The sequence below is a fragment of the Gallinula chloropus genome (assembly GCF_964237585.1).
Source record: "Gallinula chloropus genome assembly, chromosome: Z".
NCBI classification, from domain to species: Eukaryota; Metazoa; Chordata; class Aves; order Gruiformes; family Rallidae; genus Gallinula; species Gallinula chloropus.
Genome location: NC_140089.1, coordinates 73,394,501 through 73,410,483, shown reverse-complemented (window position 1 = coordinate 73,410,483; position 15,983 = coordinate 73,394,501). Strand labels below are relative to the sequence as shown.

The following is a 15,983-nucleotide window of genomic DNA, read 5'->3' as shown; positions in this document are numbered from 1 at the left end:
ACCTGGCTTGAGGCAGGGCACCTCTATTGTCGCTGATTGTACTGGCTGTTCACTGGTGCAGCATTCTTCCTGGCAGAATCGCGTTGTGCGATTCTTTTGCCTCGCAGCTCATTTACTTGTGCTTGAAGGGCTGAGGTGGGCTGCATACCCCACTTCATCATGTCCTCACCATGGTCACGCAGGTAAAACCACAGTGTCTCTCGCAGTGTGTCCCTACTGTATCCTCCCTTCTGGGATGATGGACATTTTCTCCCAGTAGCTGCAACATTGCCCCATACGGGTTGGGAGTTGGACACATTTTTGTCAAGTCGTTTGACCAGTTTATCTACCGCTGCGATGACAGAGAGGGAAACATTGTCCTGATATCTCCGGAGTTGGCAGGACACCTCATACACGGTTGGTGGATATGCATCATTCCAGTCCATTGTTGCCAATGAATTGGTGTGCCCTGCTGGTTCACTTCGTATAACCTTACGCCACATATCTGGAGTGCATAGGACCTCATCAGGATCAGAGGGAAACTGTGGGTTGTCCAGATCATAATGAATTACCTCCCGTACAGCTAATTCTCTCAGGTGCTGGATAACTGCCTCAATGTTGTTACACTTGGGTGATTGACATGTGATGTATTCCTTTATGGGATACCTTTCCCTCACACTTGACAGTAGTCGCCTCCAGAGGCTGAGGATTTCAGGCTTTTCCCCAATTGCCCTATCAATGCCTCCTTCTCTAGCTAGGGATGCCAACTGCTTGGCCTCCCTGCCATCTAATTCTGGACTACTGGCCCTGTGATCCCAGCATCGGAGCAACCGAGTGATGATGTGCTCACCTGGGCGGCAGCTGAAATCTTTTCAAATCTCACGCAGCTCACTCAGGGACAGGGATTGTGTGACAACAACCTCATCCCGAGATGGTTGAGATGGCCCTGCCTTATCCTGAGATGGTTTGGATGGCCCTGCTTCATCCTGACATTCATCAGATGACCCCGCTTTATCCTGACCTTCATCAGATGGCCCTGATTCAATTTCATCCTCATCCTCATCCTTCACTACAGGAACAATTCTCTTTGTGTATTTCCTCTTTCGTACAGGAGCAACAGACACTGAAATGGGTTGATTTTTTGTTTTACCGGCAGTATCTGCTGTAGGGGCAGCAGTAGCTGCAGTTTCAGTTGGGCAGGTTGCAGTAGCCACAGTGCTAGTCACAGAAGTTACAGTGGCCTCAGTGTTAGTCCCAGTGGTTACAGTAGCTGCAGTTTCTGCTGGTCTGTTTTCCTTCCTTTCCCTCTGACAGTGCTGACTGCTATCAAGCAGTGTTTGGTAAATAGTGGCCAGGGCCCAGCACAGTGCAGTAAGCTGTGCATCTCTGGGAAACTTACGGCAATTTCTTTTCAGATATGCAGTCACTTTATCAGGGTCCTGTAACTGTTCGGGAGTGAAACTCCAAAACATTGGACGTGAGAAAGTGCCTAGGTAGTTGCCCATACTCTGCTACATACCCTGCCACTTGTGATTATCTGGCCTCGCAGAACACTCTTGAGTGGTATTCATAAATCTTTGCTTCATATTTAACAAAAGCTGAACCATGTGCACCAAACCTAAAAACAGCAACATGCTAGTTTGAATATCCCAGGGATATTGGAAATTTTCAAAAACTGTTACCAGAGCTGTTGTATTTAGCCCAAAGGAAGAGAAAGCAGCATAGATATTTCTTTCTGTACTCCCACCATACCAGCTGCCGTTATTAACTCCTCCCTGTCTAACGAATGGACAGGGCAGCAAAATCTCATACAAGTACTGGCACAAGTCCACGATCATCGATATCAGTAAATACCAGAGCATCGTGACCAGAGACTGCTTAAACCAAAGTGCCTATCACAACTTTGTCTTAATTACAATCGGGTCAGGGTCAGATCTACCGTTATCCCAACCTTTTGGGCCCCATGTTGGGCGCCAAAAAAACTGTCGTGGTTTCACCCTGACTGAGAGCCGAGATCCACGCAGCTGCCTGCTCCTTAAAGGAAAAGAGCAGGGAAAAGGGAAGCAGGGGTGGGGAAGAAGTAAGGGAAGGGAAAAGGAAGAGGAAGGGGCAAATAACCCCAAAACCAAGAAATAAGAGGCCCGTGGGTTGGGATAAGGATAGTTTACTAAGATAACAGAAAGATACAATGTAACAATGCTAACAGGACTTCAAAGCAAAAATCTATGAAGCTGTTGCTACACAATGCAGTTTCTCACCAAACCACACAACTCAGGCCGTGCCACCCAGAGCCGTTCCAGAACCCGACCGTCCCACAAGAACCGTGTGTCCCAGAGCCGCCCTCGGCCTTCTTCCCGTCAGCCCCCCGATATCCTGGGCAGGACGTAATTGGCGTGGAATACTCTCTTTGGCCAAGTTTGGGTCACCTGTCCTGGCTTCGCCCCTCCTTTCTCATGAAGAGCTGAGAAAGTCCTCGACTGTCTGACAGCAATTAACAACATCAGGGTGTTATCAGCACTACTCCCATTTTAACTCCCAAACACAGCATTCCATCTGCTGCTACAAATGAATTTAACTCCATCCTGACCAAAACCAGGACATCCCCCCACGAGCCCCCACTTACGCTGAGCATGATGTAATTTGCATGGAATACCCTCTTTGGCCAGTTTGTCACCTGTCCTGGCTGTGTCCCCTCCCAGCTTCCTGGGTGCCTCCCAGCTTCTTGTTGTCAGCATGAAAAGGTGAAAGGCCCCGACTGCTTGGCAACTCTAAAACATCCCTGTGTTGTCAGCAACGCTCTCATCCTAACTCCCAAACATGGCTGATAGAAAGAAAATTAACTCCATCCTAGCCAAAACCAGGACTGTTCTGAATTATTAATGCTCCAGATGAAGGGACAAAGGGAGTCCAACAGATCTGTTAGCTTAAGTGCCATTGTTGGTGCAGTTTGAGAGAACTAGCAAACCTTGCTGCACCTGATTTCCTTCTACAGGGATGCAGCTGGAGCTGTATGCTTCTGGGGGTGAATTGTAGGTATGTCATTGCTTCCATATGGATTATCTCAGGTCTGGGTGACCTTACTATGTCAGCTTGTGATGTGTATAGGTGGTAGGCTCTTCTTTCTTCCCTGCAGTTAAGTTCTTGGGAGGATTACTGCATTGAGCTAAGGTCTATGCCATATACTTGGATCTTTCCTCTGCTGTGATAAACTGTACTGGCTGGAAATAGGGAGCCAGTACCAACCCTCACTAAAGTATGCTTAATCTCATTAATTTACTTCAGTTTAAATTTAACTGACCTGATGCCAGCAGAGCCACTGTTTCTGGGGACGTGTTGTCAGGCATGTCGCTAGTCCTAAGCTAGCTAAACTAGCTATGTGCTTTGGCACTAGTAGTTACAGTCTGATAAGAGCATTGTGCTGTGGTGCGTGGAAGTTGTGCTACGCTGCAACTATTGTTACACATCAGGATTCCAGCTATGAAGTATCTGAATGATGCACTTCTCAGTTCATCTGTGTTTTGGTGTTTTGTTAGTTTGTTTCTTGCCCCCCCTCCTTCCCCCATTAACTTGAGTAACAAATTACTGTCTATACTGGAAACAGAGGTAGAGAGGTGTGAGAACACAAAGTGAACGATGGGGTGTGGGGAAGGGGAGGTGAGGCAAAACCCTTGAGCGAATTACTCTCTGGCTATGAAGTGTCTAAAGTGTTGAGTAAGCTGAATTTAGCACCAGCCAGATGACTCAGTCCAGCTTTGGCGTAATGACAGGAATCCTATCTTTACATAATGAAGTGATCTTGGAAGTACTTCTTTGTGGGGTTAGGTAGGTGCTGTCTCTTTCAGTATTGGTTGCAAGAATGTTACCTTGCCAATTGTAGTAAAGATAGATGCTGACTTTATGAACTGTATTAATTTCCCTTTGGAGATTTTTCAGTAATTTTTGACGCAATAGCTGTGTCTTTCATACTACTATAATTAACTTCATACTACTACAAGTAACTTCCTCTCCTTCCCCTTGCTGTCCCATCCCCCCACTCCCCCAATTTATGTGCTTCCTGTGCTGAAACTGCTGCCCTAGAGTGTTGAGTAAGTCAAGAGTTTTAGATTTTTATTCTAAATTTAAAAGAAATTTGTTTGTCTTTGTATTGCAAGAAAAGTTTCAAAATACAAACTCATTTTTTAGTGTGCTGTGTTGCCTTTCAAAGCTAGAAGATATTTGAAAGAGGCTGATTGAAAAGGCTGAATATTCTTGCCAGGTACTCATGCTGTTTAGGTGGAAAGTGTTAGTAGCAAGGACGTTTATTCTCATGTCAGTGTATCTGAGAGTTGGAGGTGGTATGTGGTCAGGGTCAAGAGTGGTGAGTTCTGTTTCAATTTATGGTGAACTCTGTGTTTCAATGAACTACAATGAATCAAGTCAGCCACAGCATGATTGTGAATCTTTGTTAAGGATAAAGTATGTGTAGACTCAAAATTTAATGTTATTTAAATAAAGTCAGAAAGAGTGTGAGGATTTTTGTGCTTGATTTAAAATCAGCTAACTTAAAGGAGTTCTTGCATAACTTAATATTAAAAGCATATCGAAGAAACTTACCAGTTGTTTACTTTGAAACATTTTAATCCTAAAACACACCTCTCTCTTAAAATCACTTGTGTTTTCAGATTTTGAATATGACTGAGGTTCATGTTTTGAACCTATGAGAGAGCATACATGACAAAATGCTTCTGCTGTAATGTGCGTAGCTTTGAAGGGCTGGTGTTGTGAGACAGGAACAAATACACAGATTTCATTAAACATGCTGTGAGCCATCAAGGATTCTAGCTATCTCTTTTCCATGCTCATCTGAATTCTGCTTTCAATTGGACAGGCTAATTTCATTCCAAATATCTGTAGATCTTATACTGTGAAATAATGGAAGCCTTATAGAGGCACATATTTTTAGTGATTCTTTTTGACACAGTTGCATGTCTAGTTTCAAGAGATACTGGCAGGCTACTGTCATGTTTGGTTAATAGACTTAGAAGCAGACTTCTGGGAATCACTTCAATATTTGTCAAAAAGCTTTATATGAGCATGTTTCTCAAACTTTCTGAATATGCAGTATGTGGTTTGAAGCAGAGTCTGTCAGAAGTCTGTAACTACTGATGGTTGATGCCATAACTCTTCCTGAATGAAGATAATTCATCTCTTTCTTTTCTTCTGTCTTTGCCACTTGCCAGGAATAGTGAAGTCAAAGGTGAAATTCATTCTCTTGGCAGCCTAAATTTTGACTTTCCTGCCCTTGAAATAAGATTGTATGTGTATGTAGTATTTAATAGAAACCTCACAAGGATTTTGTTTTGTGTTTTGCCAAAAGAGCTTTGGTCACAAAAACACTCAAATAATTTTTATTAGAAACAAAGGAGAATTTTGTTGGAAAATCTCTGTTTACTGCCAGAGGAGTGATGGGTTTTCTCAAATGTGCTTCAGAATAAGAGTACACTTCAGAACTAGCGGCAGTACTGCCCAACTTGCATTTCTGAGTGTTGTGAAATTTAAACAGTTAATGTTTTGTCCTGTGTATTTAGGTATTATCTTTTGCAACAGGATTATAAATGCTTACTAGCTGAATACAATCTGTTATCTTTTTCTTTTAAAAGCATTCCTTTTAAAGTTACCTCTTATCCTGCTGTTTGACCTAGAACTTGACCTACTATTATGTGGCTTAATCATATGACCTTAATTTTGTTACTGGAGTTCCCATTGTCTAATCTTTGCGTTGTCTTAATGTTTGCTTGCCGATAGAGTTAACAGTCATCCTTTTAAGGATGTATTTGTACAGTGTTAAATTTACAAATGATCTGTGTTGATTGAGTTGTGACTTGTGAGCTATCAGGGACATGGTACCCACTTCCATTGCAGCAGAGTTGAAAAAAGAAATACATGACAATCCTTTTGTCATGGCAAGTTGATTTATCAAGCTTCTCCTTCCTGAAGAAGTCTGAAGTCCTTTTATTGTATTCCTGACTCACTTCAATTTCTACACTGAGTTCAGAAATTCAAGAATTTACAGTTTTCTCTTGGATATTTTATGCCTCTTCCAAAGTGTTAGGTATGCTTAAACATTTAGCTTCAGCTATATATGTTTATCCAAGGCATTTCTGGTGTGCTTGGGTCAGCTCGACATTTGGTGATAGCTCCAGTGGTCGAAAGACAGAAACTGCACAGACAGTAGACCTTGATCTGCCTAGTTTACTCAGGGCCAGTAGGTGACTAGAAGAGCACAATCTACCTAGAAGAAACAGATTTGCTTCTAACCAAAATATGTATTTGAGAGTTGCAGCTAAACCAGTTGAACATCTCCATTCTGAATTTTGCCACGCTTTTACTCTTATAGAACTCTATGGAGGCTTTGACACCTCCCCTGTATGGCTGTCTGAATTTTTAGTAACTCATAAGCAATGTGTTTTCTCTAGCTTGGTTTGGAGCTGTTCCCAAAAAGTTTCTTAACTTGTTATGCTTAAATTGGTATATGTCCTGGTTTCGGTCAGGATGGAGTTAACTTCTTTTGTAGCAGCAGATGGAATGCTGTGTTTGAGAGTTAAAATGAAAGCAGTGCTGATAACACCCTGATGTTTTTAGTTATGGTCAAGCAGTCAAGGACTTTCTCAGCTCTTCATATTTCTCTATTAATGAGAAAGGAGGGGACGAAGCCAGGACAAGTGACCCAAACTGGTCAAAGAGGGTATTCTATGCCACTTATGTCATGCTCAGTATAAAGGGGGGCTGATGGGAGGAGGAGCAGGAGGCTCCAGGACGTGCGGTTTTTGGGGGACGGTCGGGTTCCGTGACGGCTCTGGGTGGCACGGCCTGAGCTGTGGGTTCGGTGAGAAACTACATTGTGTATCAACAGTTTCATATATCTTTTGCTCTAAAGTCCTGTTAGCATTGTTATATTGTATCTTTCTGCTATTTTAGTAAACTATCCTTATCCCAACCCACGGGCTTTTGGTTTCTTGGTTTTGGGGGTGTTATTTTCTCCTTCCTTTTCCCTTCCCTCACCCCCACCCCATCTTCTCCCCCTCCTCTTTTCCTTTAAGGAGCAGGCAGCTGTGTGGATCTCGGCTCTCAGCCGGGGTGAAACCACGACAGTATAGCTTCTTAGATCCTCGCCTTCTTACTCCCTCTCCTCTTTTTCTTTTTTATTCCCTCCTAAGGTCAGTCATGAGAAAGTGGCATGTTAACCTAATTCAGCAAAGCATTTTGATATGCTTGAAGTAGTGTTTTTGCAGATTTTTCTGTTGATGTGTTAGATGTAGGTGACCACACTCAGTCAATACAGTTACTTGCCAAGTAACTGTCTTGGTGAGGTTTTGCTTCAGGAAGTCTTCTGGCCACTTCATGCAGGGTGTTGTGTGGTGATTTCACTCTTCAGTGATACACAGTACATGCAGAGCACATTACTGTGAGTGGTGGCTTTTCAGCAAAAAGGCTTATTCATGAAACACATGGTTAACTACGGTACTGCTTGCCGGGTGGTTGTGAATGCTTGCTGTGCAAGATGTGGCTGACAAAATGGTAACAAAAGTAATGGAAGAAAAATTCGTATAAACTATTGTTAGGTTGGTCTTCCTTGCAGTAATATGTCCCCAGCCATTTCTGACCACAGTGTGCTCTGTGTTGTCGCTAGAAGTGTCCAGCAGGTTCTCTAAGGCCACTTTGCAGGTGCAACAGCTTTGGGATGGAAGGACTGCAGCCCTGAAAATGTACTCCTAGCTATATTAGTTTTACTGGGAAATAAGCGTATTATTTTGCATGCCTTTTCTGTCAGACTTGTAACCACAGAAAAAGAACAGCAGCTGCCCAAGGTGAAGAGTCAAGTCAATGCAAGGCTTGTTCTCTTACTCATTCACTGAGTTCCCTGCAGCACTGGAAAAGTAATTACAATATGGTTGATGCTTAAACATTTCTTTTTACTAATACACATGTGATTATACTTAAGAACTTCTCAGCCTTTTAGGTCACAGGTGGCAATTTTACTGTATAAAATAGCATGATCAGTTCTGATTAATGGGGTTGGACTTCCTTTCCTGTTAGGTTTGGTATTCACCCTGTGGCTGGTCGTATGCCTGGTCAGCTGAACGTGCTCCTAGCAGAAGCTGGTGTTCCTTATGATATTGTGCTGGAAATGGATGAGATCAATGAAGACTTCCCAGGTTAGCATGCAAGCTTTGAGTTTCCTTACAGATTGGATCTGATCTTGCTGGTTTTTATTTGATCCTGCTTTTCCAGTGCATAAGGATTTTTAAAGATGGAAAGTCTTGGGCTATTCAGTTCTTTTTGTGCACTGTGAGGAGCAGAGGTCTTTCTCTTTCAGTATGAGTGCTTTTCCAACTGATGACATGAGCACAGAAGAATTAAGGAAAAGAAATAGCCTCAGTCAGAAGCAGAAATCTGAGAAGCAAAGAGTACAGACGGGTAAAGCCAAGGAAAATGTTGAATGCAGGAGTATAGACAAGAGTAGATACTGAAGGAAGGTTACATAAGCCTGTGAAACTTGTCATGTCGCAAACCAGTATAGCATTGTGCAGATAACTTCCTGCTTTCTTACATCTTTATTTCAAAATCAGAAAGTTGTTGATAAAAGGCTTTTCAAAAGTATTCAAAGGAAAAGCCAGGCACAAAGAAATCTGAAAGTGATATACCATTTGTGTATGAAACAATATTCAGATGTCAAAAGATTTACCTGTTGTGTGGCAGAGAGGTCTAACCAAGTACCTTAGAGTGGGGTTGTGGATGTTTGCTATTTGCTGGAGGTGGTTGGTAGCACACTTGGATGCTCACATATAATGTGCATGAGACGTTTGTGAAATATTTATAATTGAAATCCCAATAATGCTTGTATAATGCTTACCATGAGGCTATGTCGCTAAAGACCAGATGTAAACCAAAAACATACATGACCCTTAGCTTCAGATAAATTCTCATCAGTTTCATTTTCTTCCTATTGCTGCAGAAACTGACTTGGTCCTTGTAATTGGTGCAAATGATACAGTGAATTCAGCAGCTCAGGAAGATCCGAACTCCATCATAGCTGGAATGCCAGTTCTTGAGGTCTGGAAGTCCAAACAGGTGAGATTAACAGAGTTGCATTAGCACCTACCGTAGGCAGCATAAGCTAATAAGATTGTCCTACTCTTCTGATTTCCATGAGAGGCTTTTCTACAAAGTGTGTAACAGTCAGTACTTTGCAAGTGATGGTCATGGTCTCAGTAAAGCATTTGCTGGTGATTGTGACCGTAATGATTATTACGGTAGAAAAGACCAATGAACGTGGTTCTACTAAAAACATTATTAGAATAAATGGTGTTCTGCTCACATCTGCAGCCCTGAAGCATTTCTGTTCAAATATCTGCTTAGGTTTATAGGAAATTTGATTGACAACCTTAATATTGTGGAGGAAATACAAAAATGAATAATATGCTTAAATAAAAAAAAAAAAAGGAGTGCCTGCGTTGACTGGAGAGCTTAGTCTGTCCAGATTGAACTGACAGTTTAATTACCTTACTAGTTTCACTCTTTGAAAGCAACAATCTGATCTAAGTATATAAACTTGAGTTTCCTTTATGTGAAATCTTTGATCTCTTGTTCTGAACCCAGTCATAGCCTCTGTTCCTCTGTGGGTTAACTGTTCCAAGTACTCTGATGCGTAGGCACATACATTTATCAGTGGTTTGTGTTGCAGTTGGAGAAATAAACATGTATATGGTTAAATTTCATAGAGCTTGACAGTTTCTCTGCTGAAGGTGCCATGATTAACTAATGTCACATTTAATAGCTAAAACTGGCTGAAATTTATTTTAGGATTTTTTATTTTTTTTTAAACCCCATGTATGAAGTAATGCAGAGTAATAGTTTGGAGAAGTACCAGCGAGTGTTGCACCAAGTACTGATGTGGACACTCATCTGAATTGTGTTACTGTCAGGGAATTGAGTTCTTAAAATAGTTAAAAAATAAAAAAAACCTCAAAAACCTTTTATGTTATAATGATCAGTGACCATCTTGCTTTGACTTTATTACATGGAATAAAGTAAAAGCATATGCATGTGTAGTGTCCATGGTCTCTTCATATGACATGTAATATTGTGTTTAACAATAAAATGTTTCTGAAACTCGTCCAGATATCAATTTGTCTGCTATATTAAAATTTGAAATACAGCTTTGTAGCAGTGAGTACCATATTTTGGCCAGGGATCTCTCTTCCTCTCCCTGCGTTTATGGAGGTTGGTTATGTACTGTCTTTGTTTGAGGGGAGATTGTGGTTAGTTTTTGCTGTTTCAAACATGAACTCTTTATGTGCAGGTCATTGTCATGAAGAGATCTTTGGGAGTCGGTTATGCAGCGGTGGACAATCCAATATTCTACAAACCCAATACTGCTATGTTGCTGGGAGATGCTAAGAAGACTTGTGATGCCCTGCAGGCCAAAGTCAGGGAGTCGTATCAGAGCTAAATACTCATGATTACATCTGCAGTTTTGTCACAGAGGTCATGGAAAACAAGAGTTTTAAGAAACCTTTTACTGTCATAATGCAACCAGTATTTGAGAGATGACTGCATTGACTCCTAGGAGGTGTAGTTCAGTCAGGGAATGTAGCCCTTCAAACTAAATCTTCCATGAGACAATGCATTAAAGAACAAAAATGTGCTTTTAGGGTTAATAATGAGCTGTTAGAAGTAGGAACTAGTAACTTGTGGTCATCTTTAACTAGTTACTAGCTTCTTCCTTCTAACAGTTTCTACTTCTGTCATGGAAATTGACTAGAAAATACTGTGCCAAAATTATATTCTGTTTCATCATCATGCTGGTTCTTTGGCTGGTATGGGAAAAACTATTTATTTTATCAAAACTGAAATAAAAATTGCAAACAAATGCAAGCAGATAGAAATAAATGCTTACATGATTTGATATTTTAAATGTAATACTCTCTTAAATCTCTAAAGAAAAATTGAACTGTTTCTTTTGTGGATTGTATAGATGCTGTGAATCAAGAACATTGTAGGGAAATTACTTTTCTTTAAAATACAGTTCCACTTTTTCATAATGCCCACTTACACTATGTAAAATGAAACAGAGGATTTCAGGGACCTACCAAGTGATCTTCAAGCCTGATAAGGAAGTGTATGCTTACCTGCATTGCTTAACTGTTTTAAGCAGCAGCTAAATTCTCCATATTTTCTAGTTGTTGCCATTTTACATTTCAGAGAAAAAATATGGTCCGTTTCTGCAGAGGCATAACATCTTGCATACCTGATCGGTTCATAGAATTTGGACCACAGTGTTCCCGTTTATGTGCACTTAGACATTTAATTGTATTTGCTACTTTGATGCCTCGGAAAGCCGGAATCAAAGCTCAGTAGCCTTGGTGACTATTAAGCAGTTATCCTTTATTGCAGCACTGGGCACAGAGGGGATCACTCCTCCAAATGTGTTTCATTGAATCAACTTCCAAGTGTAGTGATGCTTTCTTAATTAAAATTATTGCGATGCTGGAAAAAGCACTTTTCAACATGTTTAAGATGCTGGAGTCTATTGGATTTTTTTTTTCCTAAATAAATAAGCTATTACTAGGGTAGCACAGAAACATACCAAACTTAAAATCCAGTGTTTTGATTTTGGGTTTTTTACTTCACTTTAGTGTAATTTAAAGCACTGTTAAATTCCCATAAGTTCAGAAAGAAGTAAACTATGATATAGATTTCTGGTTTGTTTTTATTTTGTTAAGTGTACTTGAGTGGAACTCAAATATTTGCCTAATAAAATGAACGTAACCATGTTTCCATAATCATGTGGCAACTGTCCATGGTGAAGAAGGCTTAATAGAGATAGCTGTACTTGCGTGAGAAAGCATTCGTATCTGGGGAAGACAGACTTATGAAGTAAGTCTTTAATCCATCTTGATTGATACAGAAAACATTTTTTAATTACACCATCTTTAGAGACCTCATAAAAATATAGTGTATCTACTTAGCTACCTCTGTTTTTATGTGGAGATCACTTAAAACACAGACTTTGAACCGGTAATGCATTAAGAAATTAACAGTGTATGAAAGAAGCTACCCTTTTTGCAAATCTATTTTATATAATTGAAATAAAAATTATCATGTAAGCATTAATATGTTGTACACTGCAGGAAAAGACTTTTAATTAAATTTTAATGTAAAACATTGTGGCAGCTATATTTCAACATAGCATGTATGGCCTCTTGATTTCATTGTATTCAACTTTTCTTTTAGGTTTGCAAAAAGGAGAAGGGAAATTGGAGAAGGGGAAAGACAGGGAATGAATCCTCTCTCCCTCCCAATTAAGCAAAAAAGGGATTAGAAGTGATCTAATATCCTAAAGTATTAACTTTTGTCTTGTCAGACTTGAAGTATCCAACTGCAGTATGCAACATGTCTCTGCTTATAAGTAGCTAGTATAAGACTTAGCTTTTCTTAAAAAAAAAGAAAAAAACACAATAAGGGGATAGAACTTTTTTTTCCTTTGTATTTGGAAAAAAAAGCATACTTTTATGTTTGATCAGAGGTACCAGTGTTATCTTTATAACTGTGCTTTACTATGGAACACCAGGTAATTGTTGAAGTGCTAATAAAATTTGATTATTTTTCTTCATTGATCACTGTCTCTTTTTTCTCTCCTGTTGTGTCTCCTGAGTATGTAGTCTGAGATTCGTTCTGGCAGTCAGAAAATCAGAATGCCACCGAAGGATGTTGAGATTGAAGAATGTAATGAAAAGGAATCACAGTGAAATATGCATATGTCTCTTTTAATTGTTGTTTTTCTTTAAAATATCCATTCTAGGTATCACCTGACTCTAGCAAATTTACCAGAAAAGTTCATAATTAATATTAGACAACTTCTGGGAACAGTTGAACCAATATGTCTTTGTTTCAGCTAAGATAGAGTTAATTCTCACAAACAGCCTGGATAAGTGAGCCAAGTTGACTAGGGGTGTTTTACCTACCATGCTCACCATGAAAGGGGGCTAGTTGGGGAGGGGTGACTCTGCTGGGGTGCCAGGATGGTCTCAGTGTGGGCTGGTCATCTGGTCAGGTCAGTAAAGTGCCTTGTGTTACCACTGTTCTGTTACAAGTCGTGTTTGTTGCATCCCTCTCCCTGTGCTGTCCCAGCAAACTGTCCTTATCTTTTGTCTCCCCATTCTCCCCACGGTGAGCAAGTGAGTGACTGGGTGGTGCTCAGTTGTTGGCTGGAGCTAAACCATGTCACAATGGACATTGTCTTTTTGACTTAAAAAGGTAACCCCCTCCCTCCCAACTTGTCTTGAGGTCTCTCTTGTTGGCTGCAGTCTGGCATTGATTTGAGGTAAACTCCCTTCTTGAGCAGCCCACCTGGGAAGCATATACCTACAATAAATGGATTTGTAGTCTGACAAATGGTATAGCCATAGCCTGTGTCCTGTGTGGATCTGACTGTTAGGGTGAAGATTTTTTCTCTCTACCCTGTTGCCAGCTGAGGCTTACCACATAAGGAGTATTTACTGTAGCCTGCTTCAAACAGGCCATGAAAATGTTCTGGTCAGATCACAACGAAGCAGCACACCAAGAACAGAAGTAGGGGATGCAGAACATTAGTTTGTGTTCAACTGGTGAACTTTCCTGGTTTGCAGTGTGTGTCCATTGCCATGATCTTTAATATATGTTGTTGCGCCACCAACATTCGAAATTTGTTTTGGAAGGATCCTCTAGAGATAGTTTGGCTCACTCCTCTGCTGAGAAGAGATCCAGTTTGATCAGGTTGTTCCAGGCTTTGGTTTGAACATCTTCAGGGTGGAGATTGCACAGCCTCTCTGGTCCCCTATTCCAGTGTTTGATTTTCCCATTGTGAATACATATTTTCTTTAATACTTAATTGGAATTTCCTTTGCCGCATAAGACTTGTAATGATTGGTGTTCCAACAATACCACTGGTGTGGAGTGTTTTCTAAAAAAAAGAAAATATTACAGATGGCAGTGATTTGCATAACTGAGTGCTCTGTAGCTGCCCATAGGATCTATTACTTTAAGTGTGTTAGACTAGTGGGATAGATGGCTCTTCCCAAGAGGAAGATAATCCTTACATATTTTCATAAATGAGTTCAGAAATATTTGAAGCTCCAAGTTCCCAGAAGATGATGTTTCGAACTAGCAAAACCAGTCCTAAAACATTAATTTAAGTCATTACTTGAGAAATTAAGTGACTAATTTGTAGCCTTTGTTTCAGGGCCATCATTGTAATGATTTCTAAGAAAAGAACTTTTTATCTGGTTGTGAAGATAATGAGAAATGTTAGCTAATGAGAAGAGAGTGGATGGAAAAAAGTGTTAGAGGAAGCATATCTTCTTACCTGTTCTTTCCCCATTTAACTTTTGCCTGGAAACAGATTTTCCCTGAGAATGAGAGGGATCATACTCTTCGACTGAACATATGCATAGGTAGTTTGTGTTCTTCCCTTAATGATGCTTGATCACTTTTTTTCCCAATATACTGCAAGACTGCTTGCAGCCCTGTATGTCACTCTGAAACCTGGCACTCTACCATCAAATTTTCTGCACAGCATATAAAAATTAATCCCTGGTTTTACTTCCCTATTGGAGAAACGTTCCTCTGAATCCTACATTGCTGATTTTTAAATTCATACCTTTTGACACTTTTTTGAACTTTGGACGTTTTTTTTTGCAAAGTGGTTTCATTTAGACAAGGGTAGGGAAAATAATTATCACTGTCTTTGGAATATTACGTGAAACCTGTTACATGTGTTCTGAATAGAGTCAAAGTAGGTCAGACAAAAGGGGGCAAGAAATTTTTTGCCATGCTGCAGAGACCAGGTGTTTACTTTACATGTAAGTAGAGCTTTGAAAAGATTATACGTGATGCAGTTCTGTCATGTGCCAAATATGATGTTTACTAACAGTGTGTTCTTTAGCAATTAGGCATGAGACCAGGAAAAGCCCCTGTGTGCCTCTTGACCTTTTCCTGTCCCTTTTTGACACAACCCATAAAACTGATTATTATCCAGACCATACCCTATTACAGGAAGGAAGCTACAAAGGTCCTGGAGGACAAAAGGACTGATGGGGCTTCACACTTAGTAAGAAGTGTCTTCTGAAAGAAGATTGTGGTTGAACTCTAGCACAGCATGAAATTAAGTTATTCTATTACATGGTCAGTCTAACCCATAATTTAAAAAATCCCTAACAGAATGGAAACTAACAGCTAGTGAACATAAAAAGTTCAAGCAGATGTTAAAGCTGTGTCATGCAGTAATAAGTAGCAGTTGCCCATTCTCCCTATTAAAATATTACAGATGTGGACAGGAAAACCCACTTGGATTTCTGATTTTACATTTCAGAAGTTCATTTTTGTAATAGGCCAGGGTACAACGAGCTTAAGTTTTCAAGTGTTTTATGGTGGATTTGTTAATGTGTGGACGCAAAACAGGAGGCTGGCTTTTCCCTAACTTATAGACATATCAGCAGTCCTTATTTTTCATCAACATTCTGTCACCAGATGCATCCTTGAAATGTTAGTTTAGTGAACCACCTAAAACGAAGTAATCTAATTGTATTTCAATTTTAAAGCCAGAGAATTTTAATCAAGGTAGTGCAATGTGTTGATGATTGCTACAGTTTTCACGTTACATTACTGATGTAACATTGACTTCTTTCATTAAACTTTCAGACATATCATAACCACGCTTTCTACCTGGAGAGGCTGATCTGTGAACAGTGTTAAAGTTACCCATAGAGCTGCAGAATTTTGTCTATAGACCTCAGGACTACCTGGTTTTTGGTTTTTCTTTTTTTTTTAATTGTAGAGTGATGGAGCAAGAGGTCTGTTGCCTTTTTATCTACTGATTCCTTCTTTTGGTGTGAAATCATTATGACATTTGGTATTTAAATACTAATACTTACAGAGGGATCTAATTTATGTTGTCCTCCAAAAGAGATATTAACCTTTACATT

The 15,983-nt window shown here is 40.1% G+C and overlaps 1 protein-coding gene across 1 annotated transcript in view; it reads left to right on the top strand.

Annotated features, from left to right (window-relative positions):
* The window catches only part of NNT (nicotinamide nucleotide transhydrogenase), a 55,643-nt gene extending 43,005 nt beyond the window's left edge, over window positions 1-12,638 (top strand). Inside the window, exons 19-21 of the mRNA XM_084278043.1 lie at window positions 8,056-8,174; window positions 8,975-9,090; window positions 10,322-12,638. Coding sequence (XP_084134169.1) covers window positions 8,056-8,174; window positions 8,975-9,090; window positions 10,322-10,471 — 385 coding nt within the window. The 3' untranslated portion in view covers window positions 10,472-12,638. The remainder of the gene's footprint in view (window positions 1-8,055; window positions 8,175-8,974; window positions 9,091-10,321) is intronic.
* Window positions 12,639-15,983: the final 3,345 nt, after the last annotated feature.